This window comes from Cervus canadensis, chromosome 9 (assembly GCF_019320065.1).
Source record: "Cervus canadensis isolate Bull #8, Minnesota chromosome 9, ASM1932006v1, whole genome shotgun sequence".
Taxonomy (NCBI): Eukaryota; Metazoa; Chordata; class Mammalia; order Artiodactyla; family Cervidae; genus Cervus; species Cervus canadensis.
This window is the reverse complement of record NC_057394.1, coordinates 74,115,639-74,127,900: the sequence shown is the minus strand read 5'-3', so window position 1 is coordinate 74,127,900 and position 12,262 is coordinate 74,115,639. Positions and strand designations below refer to the sequence as shown.

The 12,262-nt window shown below is 34.3% G+C and overlaps 1 protein-coding gene across 10 annotated transcripts in view; it reads left to right on the top strand.

Annotated features, from left to right (window-relative positions):
* The window catches only part of NBEA (neurobeachin), a 644,508-nt gene that overhangs the window by 202,863 nt on the left and 429,383 nt on the right, over positions 1-12,262 (top strand). For all 10 annotated transcript variants that reach the window (XM_043477413.1, XM_043477415.1, XM_043477416.1 and 7 more), the window contains 4 exons: positions 609-801; positions 3,143-4,159; positions 6,040-6,257; positions 8,603-8,756. In XM_043477413.1, coding sequence (XP_043333348.1) covers positions 609-801; positions 3,143-4,159; positions 6,040-6,257; positions 8,603-8,756 — 1,582 coding nt within the window. The remainder of the gene's footprint in view (positions 1-608; positions 802-3,142; positions 4,160-6,039; positions 6,258-8,602; positions 8,757-12,262) is intronic.

Genomic DNA, 12,262 nt, shown 5'->3' with positions numbered 1-12,262 from the left:
ATGTACAATTCCTTTTCCTGGTCATTGTCTACCACCAACAGTACTTTAAATGAAATTATGTTGGATTGGCTCAGATCATCTATGCTTTTCTTAAGGTGGTCTGATAACTGATTCTTGTCATGTAGTTTTAAATTGGTTGGCTAGGACATGGGGTACAGTTTGGAACCATGGTTGCTGCATGAGTCTTAAATTTAACAAATATTGATTGACTCTCTGCCATATATAAAGCACTGTGCCGCACAGGTTGTCTTGGTGTATGTATATCTTATTTGGTACAGTTTAGTGGGAAAGATAACAGTGAAATGATGATTAATTTATAATATGGTAAGTGCATTGTGAGTGCTACATGTGATGAGGGAGTAGGGAAACAGTAACTAATCTAATTGGAAGAGTTGGGAAAGCAATTTTAAATTATAATATGGATTTATCTAGGTAGAAAAATGGAGAAAGTCATTCCAGGTTAGAATATTAAATGTGCAGAATAACTGTATACCTTGGTTACCTAAGTCAGATCATATTTTCGCTATTTATCTTAAATAGTAAATTCTAATATAATCTAAGAATTTTTAATGAGTTTCTCCCCCCCCGCCCCACCGCCCCCTGACAAGATGCTTATTGCAGTGTTCAGTGTGGCAAGATTGGATGTTTTCTCTTGGCTATATCAATCCTAAAAATTCTGAGGAACAGAAGATCACAGAGATGGTTTACAATATCTTCCGGATTCTTTTGTATCATGCCATAAAATATGAATGGGGAGGCTGGAGAGTCTGGGTGGATACACTCTCAATAGCCCATTCCAAGGTAACAAGGGATTTAACATTTTACATCACCAGGGTTTCAGCTGTGTATTAGATGTCTGTAAACACTCTCTTGGTGCCATCTTGTGGGCATCTTGCATTATGGCTGATTCCTTTATCACAATTTTCTTTCTGTTCTGTTTCTGTTTTTCACTGTATTTTAGGGGTCCTGTTATAATTAAATTTTGCACTCTAGATATGACCCGCACATATGTTTTATAGGATATCTGGGAACTTATGTCTGAGTCTTTTAACTCAAACATCTGTATTGGGTCTTCTAAGAATGTTTCATGAAATAGAGTATGATATATACTTTTTAAGCCTTTCTAAATTGGAAATTGTTTTTATTTCTAAGTGAATAATAAATAGATTTAAAGTACTTAAGTTTAGTATTGTTCTTAATTGCATTATCTTTATTTTTAATCCTAAGAATCAATGTTTGTTTATATTTTAAATATTGTCTGATTTGGGGGGAAAGGAAGTAGTGAATTAAAATTAGAAAATGTACATATTAGAGTACAGAAGTTCAGTTAAGATTTCTCATCATGTGGTGGTGTTACAGGAAAAGCATAGGTGTCAGAAGTTGGCTTTTGATCCAATCTCTGCCACAGTTCAATTTTGTGGCATTCAGTTCAGTTCAGTCACTCAGTCGTGTCCAACTCTTTGCCACCCCATGAATCGCAGCACACCAGGCCTCCCTGTCCATCACAAACTCCCGGAGTTTACTCAAACTCAAGTCCATCGAGTCAGTGATGCCATCTAGCCATTTCATCTTCTGTCGTCCCCTTCTCCTCCTGCCCCCAATCCCTCCCAGCATCAGGGTCTTTTCCAGTGAGTCAGCCTTTCGCATGAGGTGGCCAAAGTACTAGAGTTTCAGCTTCAGCATCAGTCCTTCCAATGAACACCCAGGACTGATCTCCTTTAGGATGGACTGGTTGGATCTCCTTGCAGTCCAAGGGACTCTCAAGAGTCTTCTCCAACACCACAGTTCAAAAGCATCAGTTTTTCAGTGATCAGCTTTCTTTACAGTCCAACTCTCACATCCATACATGACCACTGGAAAAACCACAGCCATTAGGAAAGTAATTTAATCCCTTTGCACAATGATTATTAGGCTTTGTTGGCTGTGCATCCTCTGATGCAACTACTCAACTCTGTCATGCATTGTGAAAATAGCCATAGACAATATGTAAAGTTTGAACATGGCTGTATTCCAAACAGGACATAAGCTGATTTGATCCATGGGCCATAGTTTGCTAAGCCCTGCTTTGGGGACTTGATTTTTTTTCTGTAAAATAAAGGGGTTTTATATTAAGGTAATCCTCAAAGCAAGAGCTCAACCTTAAATTCTATTATACTGTCATTTTAAATATAAATTAACATCATATGTGTCTATAGGATTTTAAACATCAAAAATTTTAAAGACCTTTATTTCTGTTATAAATTTATATTGTATAATATATCAGCACCTCATTTTCATCATTGCATTAATAAGTTTGCTTTAGTGTTTTATGGGAAAACTCATTGCAAGTCTTTGTGTGAGAAATATATATATCTAGCTACACTGTGTACTGATTATTCCTAAACAAGACTATGTAAAGTAACAAATTAAAGTAGCCTATATAAAGATACAATGTTTTAACATTTTATAACTATATATTTGTAAATATGTGTTATTTTTTTGACCTCACTGGTTGCAATAGACAAACTTTTTTTTTTTTTAATATACGGTGAATACTGATGTAGTAATAGTCCTTTGGGGATTCCCTGATGGCTCAGACAGTAAAGAATCTGCCTGCAGTGAAGGAGACCTGGGTTTGATCCCTGGGTGGGAAAGATCCCCTGGAGAAGGAAATGGCAACACACTCCAGTGTCCTTGCCTGGGAAACCCCATGGACAGGGGACTTCAGTCCATGGGGCTGCAAAGAGTCGGACATGACTGAGTGACTAATACACACACACGCACACACACACACGCCATGGTACTTTGGATATTGTGTATTATTAGCCAACTCTGATTTAGCTCAAATAAATGAAATATGGAGGAGTTCAGCTGGCATATTAACTGGGGTAACATTGAAATACTTCACTTAAAGATACCATTTTATTTAAATCTTTAATGCTAGTTGGCCTGTGTTGACAAATCATATAGTAAGTCATATATAACTATTTTGATGATATTCTGATTACTTGATGAAGTTAAGCCGTTGTCTTAGGGTTATTAATTTATATTTGATACCTTAAAATTACTGATACCATTTTTGCTATTATTATAAGTTTATATCATTTTTTTCTTTTAACATGTACAAAAATGGCTTTAAATGTTTTCTTTACCCATTTCTAAGGTCACTTATGAAGCACATAAGGAATACCTAGCCAAAATGTATGAAGAATATCAGAGACAAGAGGAGGAAAACATTAAAAAGGGAAAGAAGGGAAATGTGAGCACCATATCTGGTCTCTCATCACAGACAACAGGCGCAAAAGGTGGAATGGAAATTCGAGAGATAGAGGACCTCTCACAAAGCCAGAGCCCAGAAAGTGAGACAGATTACCCTGTCAGCACAGACACGAGAGACTTGCTCATGTCAACAAAAGTGCCCGATGATATTCTTGGAAACTCAGATAGACCAGGAAGTGGTGTGCATGTGGAAGTACATGATCTTTTAGTTGACATAAAAGCAGAGAAAGTGGAAGCAACAGAAGTGAAGCTTGATGATATGGATTTATCACCAGAGACTTTAGTAGGTGGAGAGAATGGTGCTCTTGTGGAGGTTGAGTCTTTGTTAGATAATGTGTATAGTGCTGCTGTTGAGAAACTCCAGAACAATGTACATGGAAGTGTTGGTATTATTAAAAAAAATGAAGAGAAGGATAACGGTCCATTGATAACATTAGCGGATGAGAAGGATGAACTTCCCAACAGTAGCACATCATTTCTCTTTGATAAAATACCCAAGCAGGAGGAGAAACTCCTTCCTGAACTTTCTAGCAATCACATTATTCCAAATATTCAGGACACTCAAGTACATCTTGGTGTTGGTGATGATCTTGGATTGCTTGCTCACATGACTGGTAGTGTTGACTTGACTTGTACATCAAGTATAATAGAAGAAAAAGAGTTCAAAATCCATACCACTTCAGATGGAATGAGCAGTATTTCTGACAGAGACTTAGCATCATCATCTAAAGGGTTAGAATATGCTGAAATGACCACTACAACGCTGGAAACGGAATCTTCTGGTAGCAAAATTGTACCAAATGTTGATGCAGGAAGTATAATTTCAGACACTGAGAGATCTGACGATGGCAAAGAGTCAGGAAAGGAAATCCGTAAAATCCAGACCACTGCCACAACGCAAGTAAGTTACCCTTTATGTGCTCAAAATGCATTGAAGACATACGGAGTTGTTAGCACCAAAGCAGAATAGTTTCTTACCAGTCACAGCATGTTTATACTTAATTATGGTAGAATAATAATTTATGGAATTGAGTGGTATGGGTTTACATATAGAATAAATTCAAAATATCTGAATCATGTATCCACCTCTACCACATTCTGTGTGTATAACTTTGCTCAACCTCTCTGGGCCTGAATTTTCCCTTACAGTGAAAGAGCTTGTGCCAGATTGACACATGACCTTTAAGGTCTCTACCAGTTTGAATATTTTCTGGCTCTGTGACTACATTTACACATTTGTACTCAAGATTCTCCTTCTGAATACTTGATTAATTTTAACATTTTAAGTTTCAAGCCCAACCCTGTTCTGTGATTATAGAGAAGGGGACTTGGAGTCCATATTAAACTAATTAATGAAATGAACAGGAAAGGGAAAAGGGAACTGTTATTTATCAAGTGCTTACTATGTTTCGGGCTTCCCTTGTGACTCAGCAGGTAAAGAATTAGCCTGCAGTGTGGGAGACCTTGTTTGAATCCTGGGTTTGGAAGATCACCTGGAGAAGGGAAAGACTACCCACTCTAGTATTCTGGTCTGGAGAATTCCATGGACTACAGTCCATGGGGTCACAAAGAGTCGTCGAACACAACTGAGCAACTTTCAGTTGGCTACTGTGTTCCAGGCACTGTACCATATGTTTTCAGATTTAATCCTCACAGCAGCCCTGTGAGGTAGACAACATGGCTGAGAAAATTTGCAGTTATTAGCAATGAGAGTTTTCCTTATAGGGGGATTTGTATGGGAAAATTAAAGACTCTCAGACTCGGTAGTAAGGAAATGTTAGTGCTGCAGTTGGGCCTCACCATACTAAAGCTAGAAACAGATGATGTTTTCTGATATGAATTTTAATTATTGAGCTTTGAGTATATACTTACCACTAAATAATACCTTATGTTTAAGAGTTGAAGAAACTTTTACCCTTAGTGACTTGATTTTTGTTGCTGTTGCCTGGGTTTTCTATTAACCTTTTGATATCATCAAAGAATAATTTAGCATGTGTCCATTAGCGTTATGTTAAACTGTACCTCACTAGTGTCTTTGTATTCAAATAAGAATCTTTGAAAATATATTCTGTATGTGGAAAAGGTATTTTTATTTATTTCCTATTAAATACTACCTGTTTCCATTTTTGTGGCAGTTGTGCTACCGTGATAATTAGCAGAGGAATGAAAATGCTAAATTAAGCCCAAGTTTAAAATAAAGGAAACCATGGTACATTGTTTACTGAGCTTAATAATACTAGGTTTGCCTGGTTTTCACTCTGAGTTCACAGACCTTTGTCTGGTTTTCTAAATTATAAAAGGAATTGTTTTTCTCAATTGAAATATTGTAAGTGAAATACACTTTGAAGTTAACTTGAATCTGTTCAAGTAATATTTCTTTTAATCTTGTGTTTCTTATTATAATTAATTGATGACATATATCCGGTATTTTTCACTTTGAATATTTGCTCACTTTCATAAAGAAAGAATGTAGTCTAATGTAAAAACTGAAAGAGGGCTAAAGAGGACCTGGTTTTCAGCGTGAACTTTGATGTTAAACTTAAGTATTGGATTGCCTTGCCTAGTTTCTGAAACATAATAGAATAAAAATAATAATAGTATCCTTTTCTTCTCAGAAAACCTCCTGTGCAAGCGATCACCAGGTGAATGATAGAAGCAGATATACTAACCTATTAAAGTCATATGCAAAAGTTTTGCTCACCTAACTGTACTTAACTGTTTTCATTTTGAAATCAGACATTTCTTTTGCACTATACAAAAGTCCATCTTTTCCATCTCTAGGCTGTTCAGGGTCGGTCTATCACACAACAAGACAGAGATCTCCGAGTAGATTTAGGATTTCGAGGCATGCCAATGACGGAGGAGCAGCGGCGCCAGTTCAGCCCGGGTCCACGCACCACGATGTTCCGCATTCCTGAGTTTAAGTGGTCTCCAATGCACCAGCGACTTCTCACCGATTTGCTCTTTGCATTAGAAACAGATGTACATGTTTGGAGGAGGTAGAAATATTTTTTTTCTATAAAAAAGACTACTTTCAGTGGGGGGAAAATGACTATTTTAGATTAGTGGAATCACCTGATTATTAAGTAAATTATATCATTAAAAATCTCACAAATGTATTAAAAAGAACATTGAAGTTTCTGTAGAAACATAAGTATTTTCATAAGATTTCATAAGAGTTATGACCTGGGGTGGTTCACATTAAAAACTAATCAAGAATTTAGGCTTAAATTAATTAAAAAGCAAAACTTTGAAATCTGGCATCGCCTATTCTATATACAAAAGAGAGTAAAACAAAAAAAGGTTCAATACTGGTTCAGATAAATTTCTACATTTTATCTTTTAATGTTAAAATTAATGTCATATATTACATTTATTCTTGTTAATAAGATTTAACATATAGTGCTAAAATTTTAAAATCACTATGACATCATTTTTAGAGCTTGTACTGTTTAAGTGGTAAGTGGACATCGTTTCAGATATAATCATTTAAAGAAAACAACATAAAAAAGCAGTTCAGTTGTTTTATGTTTTTCAGTTTAAATAAATTCTAAAAAAGAAAACAAAGCCTACATAAATGTTAAAATTACCTGTCTCACTTCCAATTTTATTTTGTAATAGCACATATGCAGCAAATTAATCAGTTTTGAGACGTCATATGCAGATAAATTAGGAAGTGGATGGCTGTACATAGCAATACCCTACCATCAGCGATTCAAAAAATCAGGGGCACAATATTCATAACACACAAATAACTTCCTTTGCTTTTCTTGGTTATCCTTCTAAGATTCAAGGTGGTTGCTTCGGCTCCCAGGATCAATTCAACCCAGGAGACTTCCCTCAACTAGAAGGCAGGGCTCTGCTGCTGCTCTCACCCCACTCTCCTTCCTCTTCTTCCTTGTGTCTTTTTTCCTCCTCCTCTCTCTCCTTTTTCTTCTCCTCCACTTCCTCCTGATTGTGTTCTTCTACTTTTTCGAAGTGAAGCCCCTCATAAAATTCCCTATTGATTGATATCTCATGTGTCAGCTGGATCATATGCTTTCTCTAAGTCGATGACCAGCAGACAGGAATGGGATTATAATGATTGGCCTCCACAGGCAATACTGCTCACAAGCACAGTAGCTGTGGTGAAACCAATATTTCCTGTACCTGATGTAGCTCAGCAATAGAACAAAATCTAGATCACATTAGCAGAGAAAAAAGAAATAACTTTACATAAGTAATCAGCATCTGCCATAGACAGTTTTTAGTTCTGATTTTATTTGGTCAATTTGTCCTTAGTCTACTTACGTGATAGAAACAATGGTCTTTCCATTGCTAATGTTACATGCTAAGTTACCTGGGGGGGTGGTAAATAAGGAGACTGGAATACCATGAAATGCATTACTGTTAACATGAGTATCAATGTGTGGAGAGACATATAATTTACTACCTGTTATATTTTAGTAGCTGCTGAGTGAGTGATACTCAACTTTCCTTCTCTTAACATACTGTGTGTGTCTTTCTGTGCTTTATTTCATGGACTCTCATAAAATTCCCCAGTCATAATTTTGTGTAATTTAACAAATTTTTTAAAAAGTTTAAAAGATAGATAGCACTTTAGTTTTTAGGACATGAGAAAACATCATGAGATCTAAGATATAATAGATGATGTCTTGCAATTCTAAAAAGGTTAGAATCACTGACTTAAATTTGATCATGGAGTAGGGTTTTTCCTGTTAGAGAACAGTTCATATTCCTGACTGACAGACGGAAGCAGTGTGTGTGTGTGTTTTTGGGAATCGGTATTGTATGTTTTGTATGGCAAAGCTGCACTGCTGACTTTTGAGGTCTTTTCCACTTTTATGCAGTAAGTACTTGAATTTTTACTGACTCATTTATGCTACCCTATCATGTAACTTCTGTGACTAGCAGTATACGTTTTCAATGTCTGGTCAAAGCTGGAGCTGTGGTCTGGTGATAAAACAATTTGTCAGCTAACTATCCACTTCCTCTGCTTTTCAATACCAAACAACTAGCTTTTGGCAAAAATAAATGTTTTAGCCAAATTCATTGACCTAGTCATGTGTCTTTGAATTGAGTTAGTACACTGTAGTGTTTTAAGCAGAAACAAAATAATAAGTTAATATGCTTGGACTCACAAAAAATCCATGATGAGATGAATGCTGGATTTGGTAATATGACATCTAAATTGTTGTAAATTATTTTCTTTTCTAATGACTCCATTTTGAATTTGCCTAGCTCTTATTTTTCACTTTAAAAATGACATTAAAAATAAGTTGTAAACTTTTTATTCTTAAACCAAAGAAATGTTCATTTGTGTTTTGTCTTTCTGCTATTTTAGCCATTCCACAAAGTCTGTAATGGATTTTGTCAATAGCAATGAAAATATTATTTTTGTACATAACACAATTCACCTCATTTCCCAAATGGTAGACAACATCATCATTGCTTGTGGAGGAATTCTGCCTTTGCTCTCTGCTGCTACATCACCAACTGTAAGTACTTTGACTCCATCTAGTGGTTACATTTTATAATTACATTATCAGAGCATGTCAGTGACGTTCTATACTATAAACGTGGATTTTAACAAGACTTGTTCACCCTGAGAAAAGTTTTTAACTATATAATTTGAAATTACATACATTTATATTCTCACTTCTTAATTGTCAGTGTTGGATTTCAGCTGTGTGTGTTTATGAAAATATTTTTCCGATAATTTTGATGAATATACCTTAGGAAGAGCTATGATCATAAATGGTTTAACTTTATTTTCTCTATATTGTTTATTTCTTCAAATCTACATTAAAATAAACTTAAAATTTTTGTTCTGTATATCTTGAATTTTGGAATACAAGTATGTATTTATTATATAACAGAGTCATGAATCTAAATTAGGAAAAGTCATCTTTAGATATTTAGTCTCATATGATTAGCTTGAAATATTATTTTAAGCTTACTATTAAGCTATATATAGTAGCTTTATATTTCTGTTCTCTGAGATTTAATCTTGAAGCCAGTAATTTGCTTCAAAAAGAGAATCAGATGAATTCTTAGGGTGTTTCTTACTTAAAATTTAGGTACCTCAAATAGAAAAACTATAAATGTCATAAGATTTTCTGTACTTGAAAAATTTGGCACTACTTAAAAATCTCAAAGAACTTTATGTTAGTCATATGACATCTTTTAGAATTTTTATCTGACATGATTTTGTGGTTCAGGATTTATATTTTAAAAATATAGACTTACTCTTTGTAAGACATCAAAATCTAGTAACATAAGTTGAAAGACATTCAATGTTATTTATATGCCATTTAACATATAATAGATAAATAACTCTGTTTTAGTTGTCATTTAAAAATATATCTTTGAAAAAAATACAAATATATCTTTGATTCACATTTTGAAAAACAAGCTCCATAGCTAATTGCTCAGATGGGCAAGAATATGCTTCTCATATTAATAACTGTGTTCTTGCCGCCATATTGGAAACTCATCCGTAAGCCCGAAATAGATCACTTTTCCAGAGAGAAGCTTGCCATTTTATTAGGATGTCTTTTACTTGGTGAGACAGTGTTTCCAAACTGATCTCTGGTTTTATTTTATCATTAACAAGCTTTTTCTACATGACTCTTTTTCTCACTCTCCCTTTGTCATCATCCCTGAAGCAGCCCTGAAACTTAAATATTAGCAGCAAAAGAGTGTATACATCCTTAGCACACTTCTGCCTCACACATGGTACTTCTCTTTCATCCATAAATTTATTCAAGAGTCTCCAAAGGCAAGGCTAGTTCAGGAGGGAGTGCAGCAGATCAGGTCCTAATTAGGGCCGTCGTGAAATTAGCAGTTGACTAAGGAAACAGAATCAGGAAGAAAAATAGCTGATGGTGTGTGAAGGTGCAGGTATCCTGTAACATACCATCCCTTCTCTTCAATCTCTGATTTCCTCTCGTAACTTATACCACATTCTGGTAAATTGAGGCTTGCATGTGATGTTAAGAATATATTCTAATATTGAGACAGGAAGAGGTTTTTGTCTCTTCTATCCATTGAAGACTGACTTAATGTTTCATCCTGGGATTTTTCTCCATCATATACTTTTTTTTATGTTTAGTATTATCATTGTTATCAGGAAATTTTAAAAAGTTATATTGAAATTTACTTTAAAGTATAATATTGTTTTAAAATCTTCTGAAGAACAGAAGCGATCTTTATATAAAATTAGCAGTAAATAAGAAAACTTTTATAGATTTGAAATATTTATGAGTTTTCTAAACTAGAAGATCTCCATCAAGGTAGAGAAAATAATGAATAAAGTGTTAATAAACATTATGAATTAAATTATACTATCCAGATTTGCTCATTGTTTTAATTTTATAATGAATGTATGATAAAGATACTGATATTTTGACTTCCAGAATTATTACCTGTGCAGTTATAACTACCATATTCAGAAGTTAAAACTGCAGTATTTATTTCTTCAGACTGTTTTCAATAGACTTTGGAATTCATTCAATTGTAGAAACTTTTCTTCATTGTCTGTCTCAGTATTTCTGCTATTTTGGCTGATTAACTGATTGCACCTGTGCCTGCTTCTACACCATAGCTAGTTTTATATTCTTTGAATGAATTGCTTCCTTAAAAGAAATATCAAGAACCTTTTCTCCCACTTCCTACTGGGAGAAAACATGGTTGGTGCCAATTTCGAGCAATGTTTTCTGCTCCTTGATTGCCTAATTCTCTTGCTAAAATTTTAATTTAATAGTGGGAAAAAGTGAGCGAGGAGGAGATTGAATAAAGGAAGAAATTAAAACTAAAGACATGGAGCTTTTTAACTTAGATTTTTAAAGAAATTTTTATTGGAGTGTAGTTGATTTACAATGTTGTGTTAACTTTCTTTAAATTAGATTTAAAATATTAATATAAAAAGCTGAAAGAGAATTCTGGATGGAATAAGTCAAAAAGGAAACATTGGCAATATGCAGGTTACCAAAGGGGGAAACGTCATGGATGCCCTAGAATTTCAATCCTAGATATATGAAGAGAGATAGAGACATTTGAAACTAATGTTTGAGTGATCTGTAATATTGTTCAGGTTTGTGGAGTTTTTAAAAATACTCATACATTATATACAGATATGTATTTAAGGAATAAGTATGAGTAATGTTGGTATGCAGTGGTTGATAAATGATCATATAATAAATATTTTTGGTTTTGAGGGCTGTTTAGTATCTGTCTGACTACTTAAATCTGCTGTTGTTTGCAAAAGCAGACATATGTCATAACACAGAGGAGTATATGTGAATGTGTTTCAATAAAACTTTATATTTGATTTGTGGGTCCTAGGTTGCTGACCACTGACTTACAGCACCATTTTGACCTAAAATACGAACACCATAGTATAATGTTTCAGTGTAAAGCATTAAATTAAAAATTCGTTAAAATTTAGTCGTTAGTGTAAGATAAATCCAGGTTTCCTATTAAATAAGAGCTTGCATTTTACTTAATGAGCATTTATCAAAGTTAATTTCAACAAATTCACTGAATATTATGGTCATTATGTTTTAGTAGAAGATATGTAACTTTTTCACATGCAACCAACTAAATTTTTTTAGCATTTGACACATCTAATGTTGAAATTGTATGCAATTTTGAGTGGGTAAGTAGAATGCTAAGTATTCTTTATAAATCGCTATTAGAAGCTCAACCCAGGAAGATAGCTTTTCTATTTCTCAGTATAAGTGTGTATCTCAAATAATTTACTCCTTTTCATCAAAAACAAGCTTGTTTTCCAATAATCAATGAGATTCAGACACGGTTTTCTTTTCAGTTAGGATTTAACTGAAGGCGTTTGCATTTTAGCATAAGATAAATCTGTATTTTAACCTGGGTTCTACCACTTACTAGATATGATGTCAACTTTAATTTCTTCGTTTTAACAATGCTAATTTTACTTACCCCACAGGAACTTGTGACACTTAAGTTAGGTAATGTCACTAGATGG